This window comes from Dysidea avara, chromosome 1 (assembly GCF_963678975.1).
Source record: "Dysidea avara chromosome 1, odDysAvar1.4, whole genome shotgun sequence".
Taxonomy (NCBI): Eukaryota; Metazoa; Porifera; class Demospongiae; order Dictyoceratida; family Dysideidae; genus Dysidea; species Dysidea avara.
Window position 1 is genome coordinate 2949505 of NC_089272.1, and position 15069 is coordinate 2964573.

Genomic DNA, 15069 nt, shown 5'->3' on the forward strand with positions numbered 1-15069 from the left:
ATTTGGCATATTGGATTGTCTTACAATAATGAATGATGAGCAACAGGCCTCCAGTCCTAGCTACATGGTTCTGCCCCAGTCTATACTAAAGTTCATGCACCCTACCAATCTAAAATCCATTCAACTAAACGTGATTAGACTTCCCATCATTGCCAGCAGACTTTCAATGGATAGACTGAAGTACAGTACACCAAGCATAATTATTCTCTGAGTATACAAAACACATTAATAAATCATAAAGTGTTAATTAGCTACAACATACAGTATGTAAAATCAAAGCTGCCTAAAGTAATATGCATATGACCCAGTTTTGTTCTGGAAATCATTAAGTTTAAAAGGTTGAATCCTGTGGCTTCTCATGCCATCATAATATAATGTTTGACCATACCAGAAGCAAACTGCAGTAAAATGATTGTCACTACAAACACTGCAGCCAGCTAGTTGATATCCATGACCATATATAGTTAAAACTTTTGGAATTGTCAATATTGATCTACCAGTCAAGGACTGGATATCAATCGGGATCATCCAAGGCACTCGATTAAGAAATGACGATGCCATTACCTGTGGTACACCACGGCACTCATAAAATGTTTCTCTGTTTCTGCCAGTTAAATTTAATCGGTCAGTAACTGCATGGAGAGATTCATTTGGTGGTTGGCATTGAAATTCTGCACCACAGTAACCAACCATATCTCCAGCTATAGGAAAAATTTCATTAAAGTTATCTAATCCAGAGCTGAAGGAAAACGTAGAAGGGTATTTTGTTACCTCCGTGTTATGATTAGGGCAATGCTCAGAGGTACATTTAAGTTTAATTACCAGTTTCCAGATATGTGTGAACAAGCAAAGACACCTATTATTCTCACCACCAAAACAATCATATTTCAAATTATTCTCCTGAGAAATTGTAAGATTTAATCTTGATTGAAGCAAATGCAAAAATAGTGTTTTTCCTTCATCCAGCTTTCCTTTATTCATCAATACAATTGCTGCTTTGAGAGAGTTCTCAGCTTCACTGTCACCAAAGGTATCCAAGAAAGATTTGTACTGTTTGCAGTGGAGTGACAATATTGTCAGGAAGTTATCAGAAGTGCAAGTGTTGGTGTATTCATTGTGCATCCATGGAAGAGATTCTGGTACAGTACATGCACTGCAAAAAAAATCGGCATTCCGTTTGGGTATGGTAATGTCACATGCACTCAAACAATACTTATGGAACCAGTTGTCACACTTTGAACAGTTGTACATGTTGAAGTCTCCCTGTGAATTGCCATATAGCGCGGCAGATGTTGATCCATCAACCCATGGTGTTTGGCAGTAGCAAAACAGCTGAACCATCTCTTCTGCTTTCCCGCGATAGTCCTTTTTAACTTGTGAAATGCCATTGACTGTTCCAGTATCATCTTGTTGCAATACTGAAAATAACTGTGGCAAACCTTTAACCAAATCAATGCGCAGTTTTCCCAAATCCGTATCCGGTTGTTTGCAAATGTGCAGGAGCAAAACTGCAGTTATAATCTCGGCTTTTGCATTCTGTTTACTGCTTTGCACTCCAACATGAATGGTATTCACAACTCCAATGTTTGAACGAGTGGCAGTTCCTGCATGATAGTTTAGTTCTGCATAATCAGGGTCACTGTAACTTGATACAACCTACAAAAATATATTGCAGTAAACGCTATCTATGCATGGATATTGTTATATAATACCTCTACTCTTGGTGTTTTATCTTCCTTATCGTTTAAACGTCTCAAAAAGGCTATTTGATTACTCCTTTTCGTCTGAAGTACTGCAATCTTTCCAATGTCAAGATCAGTAACTTCCTAAAGGAATGATAAATTTTAACAGAGGCTACATATTATATGAATGAAGATATAATTACCTACCTTGTCAATGCTTGGTTGCAAAACATAATTGTACAGGAGAATATCTTGACAGACAACATTTAACTCAGATAAGAATCGGTCCCAACAAAATTCTTCATTTAAAAACTTGACTCTTCTTTCACATCTCCTTATTTTAGCACTACTGCTGGCCTTTTCCTTTAATTCTAGCAGAAACTGAGTTAGTGGATGATTTGGTACACAGGCCTCTTGAGGTGGACTTGAATCTGTCTGATGTACAAGGGTTGTGGCACCTAATAAAATTTGCATGAACAAAATTTAACGTAAAAGTGCTACAAAATTTTTAGCATGTCTCACCCTTCAATTTCTTTTTAGGAGCACATGACATCTGTTCTCCATTGCAACAACTATTGTCTGTATCCAGCTGGCCTGCATGTATAAACATTAATAAATAACATGTGTAGTTGTTAAGTACTGTTTTGTGCACATAAACAAGTACACTTACTGTTAGGATGCTTCCGTTTCTGGGAACGAGAATGAGATTTGTTTTCTGTGCCTATAAATAGAAAAGTCACTAAATATAGCAACATAAAATAGTATCAACTATATACGTACGTTCTTCCTTGATGCTAACAAAATCTTGGTCATCAGCAACTCCTTCAACAGCTTTTTCTTCTAAGTCTTCTGGTTCTTCTGTAAAATCACAGATACTTAAAAATTGAATTCATAGCAAATAAGCACATTAAAGTTCCAATTGCTACATTATTAAATTAATATGCTTCTATAGCTTTACCTTGTTTTATTTCCTCTGTTGGACAACAGTCCTTTACTCTGGGTGGTTTCCTTCCAGATGGTCGCTCTTTGTTTTTTCTTCTGATTTTTTGCTGTAGCAAGGTCATGTTTGGGTTTGAGAAAGCATCAACATTCTGCCCAATCATTATTTTGCAAGCAAGAATATGATAGCAGACACCTGAAGCTGGACAAGAGCAACTCTCTTTTGGATAAAGTCTGACTGCATATGGTGTAGTACCATCTGTGCCCATAACCATCCAACAGCCAGAATTTACTAATGAAACTTGCTTATTCTGTATAGCTTGATAAGCTAGTCCAAGTTGGCTATTTGGTGGTCTGTTAGTTGTCACATCAGCAGCATTTCTATTCTCATATCCGGTCTCTGTAGAACTGGTTTCATTGCCATTATTCAATTAACAATAAATGTCACCCTTAGCTCTAGCTACAATCTCATCTGGGTTAACCACTTTCGGTAAAATAGGCATCAACGAGGGATCTCGTTGACAAAACAAAAACTCGTCTTTCAGTTGCCACGAACCACATTGATGTGAACCTTGCACAATTTCCCGGTGATAATAACAGCACATTTGAAATAATGAGTAACAAATAATATCAAGTGGCACTTGCTTCCAGTTCTGAAGTCTGTGCAGCACAGCATTCATGGATTCTGATGCATTATTGGTAATTCCATTGTGTGGGTTCACTACACCAGCAGATTTTAGTACCCATATTGACGAAGTCTCTTTGAAAATGGGCAGCAGATTTTTCTCAAAATAGTTACGAACTAATGCTTTGGATTGAAAAGGACCTTCCATTTTAAATTCATCCCAACAATTATCAAATTCTGTTTCTGTGGTTTGTTGCATCAATTCCTTCAGTAAATTAGCAAAGTAGCTTATTTCACCAGCATTACAATTGGCTTTTTGTTTGAGGTAATAGTGAAGATCTTGTTCTAGGTGGTTCCAGCAATAAACTTGTTGGGCTAGTGGGAACACTGATGAGAAATTGAATTCTCTGTCTGATACAATTATTATCCTTTTTGAAGCTAAAATTGGAGACAACTGACGAATTGCTTCCATGAACTGCATATGGTCTACTTGGTAGCGTCTGGTATGGACTAGAAATCCGAATGGCAGAACAGGAGAGTTTTTAAACATTGTGTGTTTGAAGATAAGGGTCGACAAGTAGAAATCACCCATATTAAACACAGTGTCATAATGAAGCGTCACAGGTTCTGTGGATAATTTCAAAGCAGTTTCTAGCTCTTCGATTATTGGCTGTCCAATCATTTGGACAATTACATTAGGGTGCACAGAGAATTTTCGTATGAAATCAAGGGGTTCACCTTTTCGATTGTTAAACTTTAGTTGATGACACAAGTGGTACGTGTTAAACATTGCATCATGGGATAGTCTGGTATGTCTATCCACTTCCTTACGAAAATTTCTAACTTGATTTTGATCTCTAGGTGTGAGCACTGCATGTCGAGGTCCACCGCTGCTTTCATTGACTAATTCTTGATAAACAGTTCGATGTGGCTTCATTGAATCTTTCTGTAATATCTAAAAAGCATATTGCATATGATCATACGCACGTTTTGTCTTTAAATCAAATCTCACCACTCAAATAACATTTGCATTCTATAACATAGGCCATTCAAATTTGTAAAAGTACTGGAATTTCATGACATAACCTTCTTGCAGAAAATTTATGTGTCATAAAAGGTAGGCAAATTTTATATGTCCATGTTGCCTCCTTTATAGGTTTGGTAACATATACATATACCAAACCTATAAGGTATATAGCTATTGATAGGTATAGCTATATACCTTATCAATTATACTATGCACATTACACTCAGACGGTCTTTACAATGCAAACTACTATAGCTTATAAATGTGAGTTGATTCACAAGACTTTTTTTGCTCACCTTATCCTTCAAATGTGGTGCTGATCTCACAAAAGACTTGGAATTATTCTTACTGTTCCGATGGCTAAATCCTTGATATAAGGTGTCATCCCCAACGTAGTGTAGCATAAAATGTTGCCCGATACCCCAGAACTCAAATCTTCTGAATCGGTTATCACCCTTTTTATCCACAGAATCAAGATCAATGGTACTACTTTTTTTCTTGAATTCACATCCTCCATGTTTGACACTGTAAGATCCTACATGTACCCATCTGTATTTATCGCACCTATAATAATTGCAATGTACAATTTATTTAATTACTGTATGACTCTAGAAATATAGTTATGTAAACTTGTTTTGTTAAACTGAGACAAGCTAGCTAGCTATATTGTAACTATACTCTTTAATATCTAGACCTAACCTTAGCTTTTTCTTCTCTTGTTCCCATTTGTCCGAATCAGGCCCGAGGTTGTAGATATACAAGCTGCCGCCTTTTGGCTGAACAGGAGGATCTACACTAATCTGTAGCTTTCCACTGATAGCTTTCGAGAAGTAATTATGCGCCTCCGCAGATGTCAAGTTATTGACAGCGTCTTCTACTGCAGGAACACATAGCACATCTTCCTCCATTGTGCATGCGCGGCCGCACTATAGCTACGTGCAACTCTATACTTGCAACGCTATACTTGCAAAATCACGCCTGCCGTTCGTAGCAAGTGAGAGATTTAGTTTGCACGTGATTACAAGTGAGATATTTAGGAGAAGTCGCACGTGATCTCCCGATTCCCGGTTCCTGATTTTACCAAGCAATCTCCCGCTCCCGCTCCCCTCCCGGTTTTACCAATTCCCAGAGGCGTGCGGTAACCGGCTAGGCGTGGCTCCTTAGGTTTCATGCCCAGAGATTGTTATACGTGTGCCGTGTTCGACCACCCCTATATATTTGTGCCTTTATAATCTTGCAGGGGAGTTACGGCCAAAAAGCTAGCTGTAAACTTTTGGCTATAGTAGCTACATCAGTTTTAATGTGTAGCTAGTTCAGTGCATGCATGGGATATATCATGAGTCAGTATATTCATTCCAACCTGACTTGAAAAATTAATCATCAGCTAGAAATAGTAATTTAGTTGGAATCTTGTCATGCATATAGTGCTTTAAAACTGAAAAGGTACATTTTCTCCGGGACTCCCTGTACATTTTAAGCACAGGAAGCCAGCCATCTAGCATGAAATTGCTAGCTGCGTTTTCTTTATAGAATTTGCTATCTCAGTGATTTTTGTATATGCTTTGTGAGCAAATATACAATCTAATGTACACTAGTTAATACAATGTGGTGTATGTGCTGGTAGATATAGGTAAGTGGATGATCATACATATAGGTGGAGATACCAGTTACTCACTGCTGTTAACTCATGGACAGAAGCTCTTGAAAAAGGTCTCTCAATTGACGTAATTTATTTTGACTTTGCTAAGGCATTTGATTCGGTGCCCCATGTTAGACTACTTTACTAAGCTTGAGTCTTATGGCCTTACAGGAAACCTTTTGGGATGGCTAAACAGTTTTCTATCTGGCAGGAAACAAAAGGTTGTAGTTAATGGGCAGTCATCATCTTGGTGTGATGTGCGTAGTGGTGTGCCACAAGGTTCTGTGTTGGGTCCATTACTGTTTAATGTCTACATAAATGACATAACAACACAAATCAGTAGTCCTATCTTACAATTTGCTGATGACTTAAAGATGTTCCACATTATCAATGATGCTACTGATTATCACCAGCTGCAGCAAGATATAAACAATTTAGTTGCTTGGGCAAACAAGTGGCAATTGAATTTCAATGTGTCTAAATGCCATCTATTGCATCTCGGCAAACCACATAACTATGGCAGTTACAGCATAAATGGAATCCAGATTTCTCCGAATGACTCCATCAAGGACTTGGCGTTATTGTCGATAACCAACTAAAGTTTCATGAGCACGCTAATTCTGTTGTTACGAAAGCAAACCGTACATTGGCTATTATATGGAAGTCCTTCAATTTCACTGATAAGACAATGTTTCTTAGCCTTTATAAGTCATTGGTGAGACCGATCATTGAATATGGTAATGCTATTTGGGGGCCACATTATATCCTTGATCAACAATCAATTGAAAGTGTGCAACGACGGTTTACCAAGTATTTGTTTAACTTTAATGATCTACCACTGTACTCAGAACGTTTATCAATATTAGGTTTGCCATCCCTGCAGTATCGTCGCTTACGAGGTGACATGATTCTTATTTATCGAATGATTTATAATGATATTGGACTCGAGCTATCTGACTTCTTTTCTACCAATACATGCAGTTCTACCAGGGGCCACACAAACAAATTTTTAAAACCACGTGCTGTCACCCGGCCAAGATCAAACTTTTTTGCAGTAAGGAGCATTAATGTATGGAACAATTTACCAGAGAATGTGATTGCAGCCCAATCTATCAACAGTTTTAAAAACCTACTGGATCAACACTTCTCCTCACAAATGTTTACTATCGATCATGACTGGTAGCTAATTTAAATTATGTTTGATTCTATTTTGCTAGTTATAGAATAGGATCATATACAGGCATTGCCTATGTATCCTAAATCACTAATACTAATACTAATACCATAATGATACAGGCCAAGGTGAAGTTGTGGTTTTAAATTTGTTATACGATTATTGTTATGCTATAACTAAGTGGTATATGTTTTGAGTTGGTGACACAGTAAACAGAAAATTGTTGTGTAGCCCCACTAGTTTGAAAAAAAAAAGCAAATCATACTCACTTTAAAGAAAGCAAAAGACCATAACCATTAATACTTTTGTAACAGTACATTTCAAACCAGTATTCTCCATGCACCACAAACGTTTAAAAAATTGGATTTGATTTGATTTAAGAATTACCCTCTGACAATCAGCAACTACTGTTCTTCCTTGCCAGAGCAACACACAAACACAGAGTGAGTAGCTAACTAACAAGTTAACTCATGAATACAAAACAAATACATGAACACAAGTACTAAACAAGACACATTGATACAAATACAAAAACTTTAAGGCAAATTACAAAGATTATTTAACAAATTACATGAAAACAAAAAAGAATGACTGTCATTATAGCAGCAATTATAGTTGGAATGATACAAACTTACCAGTACAAGTAACACACACAATGAACAAACCCCATCAAGTTTCACCATCACAAGAGCTTAGGTGTAGAGCTGCAACCACAATTAAGTTAAATTCACAATGTTATTTTGTGCCAAGATTCTACGGTTGTAATTTTTGTTCAAAAACCTCAGATACTATAATGTCTGCACAGTAAAAACAGACTAGTGAAGGTCACTACTAATTTCTGCCACAATACTCACTATTTTTGTGTAGTGACGTTCACTACATAGCAGTGAACATTATAGTAGTAACCTTCACTAGTTTGTTTTTACTGTGTGTTCACATAATATGATAGCAAAAGTACAAAATAATAACATTACAGCTAACATGTATGCATTTCCAAAAATATTTTACACCGCTGCTAGTATAGCTATAAGGGCACGTTATAATATTTTAGCAATTACATGATTAGGATTTGCTCTTTGGTGTATGTCTTAAGAACAGTCCATGGTAAGGCTCCTTCAGTGATTCACTTAGACTATTATAATCATCACTACTTTCTGAAGCTGTGCCATGGAAGTCACCGGCAGTCTTGTAACAACATTTACAGCACTGACAACAGTAGAATCTGAAATTATTCCACATTAGGGATCTCAGCCTTGGGTGGAACATGAAGAATATGATAAAATTGAAGAATCCCTGGCCACAATCTCCAATGGACTGCAAAAAATAAAACAATACTTAGTTTAACATTGCATACGTGGAATTAAAAAAGTTGGGGATACAATGTAAAGGATAAAGCATGGAGGGTTTTTCATGGGATAAATTTCACAATGTTTGTGAATTTTAAGCTATTCATAAACATTTCCCCCTCAAATATTTACTCAATCAACTTATGATGTTGTTTATTGAGTGCCAAGTCCTAGTGGAGAGCAATCACATCATCTAAAATTGTCAACGTTTATACTGTAGTATACTACTTGGAAATGTTTATCTGCATGAACCCTCAGTTAAAGAACTGTAGAGGGCCAAAAACTGTATACGGGTATCGTGATCAACCACCACATTGTCTGAAAAAACATTGCCACAACATAACTATAGGCTACTATCTTATTGGTGAGTATAACGTTGAATTAATTGCAGGATCACAAATTATATTAAGTACTGCAAAAGTCTCCACTTCATATGAAGATAAAGTGCAAAAAATTTTATCTTGAAAATAAGGAAAGGAGTGATTCGTTTTGCCCTTGAAAATTTAGATGGTGTCAATTTGTGACTTGTATACTCTTGTACCAGGTACTAAGCACATGTAAAGAGAGAAGCAGACGAAACTAAGAATTGATATGAACAGCTTCTCACAACACTGACCATTAATATCTGTAGCCAAATGTAATGATTACTCTCAGGATGATCATAGTATATGAATATGATGTCACCAATTATGTCCCAAACACGAAGAAATATGAACACCACTGGAACTAGTAGTAATTTCTGCTCTGACTTTATCACTGGTATAGGATGGTCTATCAGTGACAAGTACATCTGTTGTTCTTTTACCTGTACAGTAAACAATTAAGTAAAGTAAATTGTCTTTTCTACAAAGTAGACACATTAAAGTACAGTACTAGCTAACAGAAGTATGTATGCAGATTGCATAGAGAATGCAATTCAAAATACTCTACCTATATGGGATATTCTAGTTCTCTAAAACAGACGTGTCAATTAGATTAAGAGTATAGTGTGGCATGCATAGTTCCTTATTCCTTCACCATCACCTGCATGCCAAAACATTTAATGGGAAGGAACTGGTTGATGAAACATTTCTTTGCAAGGGCAAACCATGCAAGTAAGTTATGAGTATTGGAAAAATTCTAAAATCTGTACAATCAATATTAAAGAATAATAATCAGTAATGCTAGCAATTCAGTGGTTACTTACTGCCCATTCCATTAAAGATAGTCGTACTTATTTTATTTGTAGGTAAATTCTAGCATAGAGTGTCAATCATGCAAAGCTCAGTTGAGCAAACTCCAAAAATGATAAGCATACATGTATAGATGTTGTTAACCATTTAGTTTTAGTAATTTCTTAAGAAAACTTTGATCATTTGGTATCTGTTAAGTATCCATGGTACTAGCTAAGAACATTTATTCATGTAAAAAAGATCAAATTTCTGTCATGGCTACAGGGTAAACTGCTAATGGGAATATTTTGAAATTTGGTGTATACATGGGCTAACCATCACAGCAGTGCCTTTTGATGTTTAGAAAAACAAACAAGTAGCAGCTACAGAGTTGCAAAACAAAAACTAAACAACTGCAAACCGCAGGTCAAGATATTCTAATAGAACAGTCACTGTGGGGTAAGAACGTTAGCAGAGTTTGAACCAGGGACTTCTGTACTGAACACCCAAATCCTAAATCACTGAGCTACTGCTATGACCACTGTTCACTTTGTTTTACAGATGAAATATTAGCTGAATGGTCTATCATTTCATAGATATAGATTGTTCTATCTACATTCTTTTACAAAAAATGTGTGCTCTATTAGAGCATTATAATATTACCAAAAGTCAAATAACACAATACAATCATAACTTCTGTCTTCAATAATCATCATTGAGTCTGTAGATAAGACCAAGCCTCACTATGCATGGCTGGCTATGGGTGCAAAAACAAATGAGAAAGGGTGTTGCTTTCAATAGCCTGGGTGAAAGAAGTTGTGAAATCAAAGGTGGCAACAATAAAGTTAATATAATAGCTTGCTGTAAGTGTTTTCTCCCAGGTCCTTCCTGTGACCAGGCTGAAGGCAAAATCGTCAGGAAAAATGTCAGAGAACCACTTGTCTATCACAAGGCAAATTAATGCTCATATCTTTGGGAGAACTGAGATTTTTTCAGACTCCTTTTGCATTGGAGAACACGATGCTACCAAGGTTTTGTCTTTAGCATCTTCCCTCACAGTGAAAAAGGAGCTACAAAAATTTATGTGTTTTTTATGTTTTGCAACATTCTACCCAATGCATCTACAAAATTAGTCGTGCACTAAAATAATATTATTACGTGATTCGTGCAGATCCGGTCACATATTTATTCAGGTCACCTGAACCACAAATTATGCCTGGATTGCATGTATTGATTACAATGGAAGCATAAACAGATCATTGCTATTATTTTGATGAAGTACAAGAAAGTAATGGAGCGAGTTTTTTTACAGCAGTGCTATTTGAGCATTGGGTATTCGATAAGGATATTTTAGTATACCATCATATGTATGTTCTTTTAGAGTCTGCAGTACGTATACCTGGTATAATTATTGACAAATGAACGCTTGATTATTACATAATCACAACAATGTTGTTTGATAGATAGCTCACCGGTAAGATATTTTTAGCTGGAGTGATATGATATCAAATAGGCAAAAATCATATCCACAAGCTTATGGGAACCATTGTCCTGAGTCACAGATTATGGGCAGTTATTATGTCGAGGTCACCTGATGGTTGATACACATAGTTATATCCACGATAGTGATGTTCTGAGTTACCAGTGTTGAACTGTAATTACTTATGATAATAAAGCAACAAATCTGGTACTGCCTTTGCCATGCACTAAAGGGCCTGTGGTACCTACACATCCCAAATATCCAGCATAATTATGATAAATTCTGCACGATAATTGATATACCGTAGATTTTGACTGTTAATGCATGTATATATAATATTTATAAAGCCTATAGCCAGTTATTTCTTGTACAAAAGTTCCAACCATGAGATGTGGCTATACAAGAGAAGAAATGCTAGAGGTTTGTCAACTGTACGACGCTTGAAATTTTGGTATATGGTCAGCAAAACAGTATTCTGCACTATGGAATCTGCAGTAAGGAATCTTAGCATATTACACATGTAAATTGTATTATCTCAAGAGAGGTGGTTAATCCATGAACACTCACGACAAGGATTTTTTTAATAGGAGCATGTGCTTAACAATACATGTTAATAATTATTTTTGGGAAGTTTTATTAAATGGATGCACCTAATAACCAGACTCTATAATATTACACAATACACATTACTAGATGCTAGGACATATGCAATACAACACTCCATTATTACTGTGATGTAGGGATGGATGGTATTGACATTTCTACTATACGATTATTGTCATGAGCCATTACCATGATTATCACGACTATTGTCCACTTAACCACTGTAAGAAGAAACACTAAAACGTTCCTCGATTATCACAATTATTACATGATAATTGCTAATTTCGATTATCACTATTATACGATGTTGATTATTGCCAACAAAACAATCATGATAACCGAATAATTTCCTACCCCTACTGTGATGAATATAAAAAGGAGGCTATGGTGCAAATCAAATAAAACGTCTCATCAAATTTCTAAAATGCACGCAGCATTGTCAATAATACAGCATTGTGAATTGAGAATGAGCCCTCTCATAAACATTATACTAGCTAATAGAATTATATGAATTTGTACACAAAGATAAAATATAAATAGGCATGGTTGAGTGACTAATACTGTAACAAAGCCAAGCATGATGTACAATAAAGTGAAAAGTCAGTAGTACCAGAAAATGTACAACATGTCAAATAGTACCTGAACAGTGAATGTGTTATTAGGGTAGACACGATCATGTGGTAAACCTCCATGCTATCTGAAATTGCCAAATTACATCTAGCTAACATGTACACCAGAGGAGGTACGACACAAAATAAGCACATTGTAAAGAACTCATATTAATTGCATATTCAGAACTTTTAAATCACAAAAAGTATCATCTTGATGGACTTTGAAGGATTGTGAGGTTCCCTGGACACTCTGTATTTCATTATCAGCAGTACTATATTCCCCGGTGGCTGCTTGTCCTCCATTTCGTACATCAAGTTATTTATCACATGACGAAGCCTCCAATAGATCGTATGTATTGAAATCAAACCAAATGGGATTGATGACAACATTGAATTTAGCACAAGAATAGCTTTAGAATGGTACATAGTTTTAAGCAGTACCTAAAATAGATTCTCTGTATAAACCCTATGGAGTATGTGAGCCATGTTGTACCTCCTCTGTACGTGCATTGAAGTTTTCTTGTCAACAGAATAACAAGGAACCAGTTGCAGGCTCACAGCATTACAAATTCCTTAGCGCTTTTCACTTCCTGCACAAAAAATTCCCTCTTGATTTTATAATTTAAGGACATACCCACCAAAGTATTGTATATGTAGCTGGACTTTTTTGATAGGAAAATAGTTGCCATATAAATTGGGTGAGTGTTCGATTTTTACAAATCGTGATACATGCTACAGTATGGGTATTCACACAGACATACCTGTTCATTGATATGGATGTGAATAATGAAGTACAATGGAACTAGTATCAATATCCCCAGCCATATCCATATGTCATAGGTCATAAAGGTAACTATAGCATCCACATCATCTCTAAATGAACACCATCCAGCCCCAGCCAGCACATTATGAGGATACCCTAACCAGTCATCAAGTAACAACCATAGTGTCACGTACAGGGGGAGTGCATAGCACAAAACATATAACGCTCTGCCTAGCTTTCTTGTCACATCACCATTACGTGATACTATCCTATAATACAAGTACACAGCTAGTCCCAGTGTCCACAATACCGATCCTATGGTACCATACACTGCAATGAATGCTTGTGCCTTACACACAGTAAGATAAGCTGATTCAGACTCATTGCTATTATCCTCCAGATGTTCATGATAAGGTAGAGCCAACCCAACCAAGTTAGCAGTGGAGTACATGATATCCATTAGTGATATGTGTACTAGTAGCTCACGTGCTTTACTACGAATATTCTTCACCAACACGTAGGTTAAGATAATAGCCAGTGATCCCAATATCGATAATATGCATATACCACCGGACACCAACTGGATCCATAGCGGAACATCTTTTTCGCCACCGATCATGTCACAGATATTCTTTGAATCCTTGCGGTACAAGTGTACCTTATGTTTCTTGTTACTATTGCACATGCAATTGTACGCATGCGCATATCAATGTTGCTGCACGGTACTGTAGCGTAGTGAATTAACTCTTTGTAGAATTCAAATGTTTAATGTACAGAAATTGATGAACAGCTAGCTATATACATGAAAAGCTAAATAGATGAATTTCTAAAAGTGTTTTGCAGTAATCAGTATGCTTTTATAAGATAACCACATACTGCACTGCATGTACATTATTTTATTATCATTAAAAGATCTAGACATCTTCCACTTTCCTCCCATGGTTCAAGTAGTAGATCATTTTGTAAGAGTCTGGCATCTCAGTGCTAAACTATCAATCCTCCTCATGGTATACAATCAGAGTATAAGCAGCAAATAGAGCTTAACTCTTGTATAAACATGTCTATACATATGAAACAACAAACGAGGCCCTATATATATAGTACAGAATCCTGTAGGATATCACTGAAAACACTACAGCTTGGGGGTGGAGGTGCATCCTTCACACACAACACTCTAGCCGTGTACGTCCATTCAGGAATGATGTGATCCAGTTAGTATGTCACCTCTGATTCCTAAATAAACTAACAGAGGGACACTTCATCAAAAGCCTAACTGAAATTAAACCTGCAAGTCTATTCCATTTAAATTGTATGTGAGATCAGTAATGGATTGTTTGCAATAGACAGCATTTCCTAAATGACAAATTGCATGTCTTATGCATGATTCTATTTGTGATCTGTTCCATGCATGACCTAACCATGCACATAGAGGCACAGCCACTGGTCAATAATTTGATGGATCCTTTATTTGATTTTGGTTTTAGAACAATGGACAGATTAATGTTTTTTTCCACTCCCTACATTTGTGTATAACAAGGGAGAACAAAGCTAAAATTCTCATTAGTTTGGTGGGGATGCGGTCAACACCTGAAGACTTGGTATAGGGTCAAGATCACTAAGTAATTTGGCAGTGCCAAATATTTCAAATTCAACAAGTGAAATATCGTGATGAGTTATAGGGCATCCTTATGCAGACTAACACCATGCAAGCTGCAGTTATCTGCATGTTTGTAATGATTCTATATATACATGTGAAAACATTTTCTTCTTGCCATTTTGATATGGATCACATTTATAGTATTAAACATTTATTTCAGTCCTTAATGCTCTTCAGCATTCCATTAATTTTTGAATAGTCTTTTTAAAGTTTCTTGAAATGTAACCAATCAGCATGCAAATGACTTTATAGTTGCAGCATCATTGTCATCTCACTGTTTGATGTGTCTGTTAATCCATGCATATATGGCCGATGGTTATTATTATTTGTCCAGTTTCTAAGACACACCCATAAAGTTCCACACAATTCAAC

General features: G+C 36.3%; 3 protein-coding genes across 3 annotated transcripts; all 3 read right to left on the reverse strand.

The window, feature by feature from the left end:
• Positions 1–123: 123 nt before the first annotated feature.
• LOC136253111 (uncharacterized) lies at positions 124–3047 on the reverse strand. The gene is made up of 7 exons (XM_066045724.1): positions 2641–3047; positions 2463–2540; positions 2353–2403; positions 2205–2276; positions 1890–2140; positions 1713–1826; positions 124–1656 (listed from the first exon to the last, which is right to left on the reverse strand). The coding sequence occupies exons 1-7, from the start codon at positions 2894–2896 to the stop codon at positions 274–276; spliced, it is 2205 nt and encodes a 734-aa protein (XP_065901796.1). The 5' UTR covers positions 2897–3047; the 3' UTR covers positions 124–273.
• Positions 2918–5368, reverse strand: LOC136253118 (uncharacterized). Its single transcript, XM_066045737.1, has 3 exons — positions 4973–5368; positions 4570–4837; positions 2918–4201 (listed from the first exon to the last, which is right to left on the reverse strand). The coding sequence occupies exons 1-3, from the start codon at positions 5179–5181 to the stop codon at positions 3053–3055; spliced, it is 1626 nt and encodes a 541-aa protein (XP_065901809.1). The 5' UTR covers positions 5182–5368; the 3' UTR covers positions 2918–3052.
• A 2150-nt stretch (positions 5369–7518) lies between these two features.
• On the reverse strand, positions 7519–13717 carry LOC136247301 (G-protein coupled receptor 157-like). The gene is made up of 3 exons (XM_066038939.1): positions 13039–13717; positions 9049–9237; positions 7519–8400 (listed from the first exon to the last, which is right to left on the reverse strand). Exons 1-3 carry the CDS (start codon positions 13657–13659, stop codon positions 8149–8151), a joined length of 1062 nt encoding a protein of 353 aa, XP_065895011.1. The 5' UTR covers positions 13660–13717; the 3' UTR covers positions 7519–8148.
• Positions 13718–15069: the final 1352 nt, after the last annotated feature.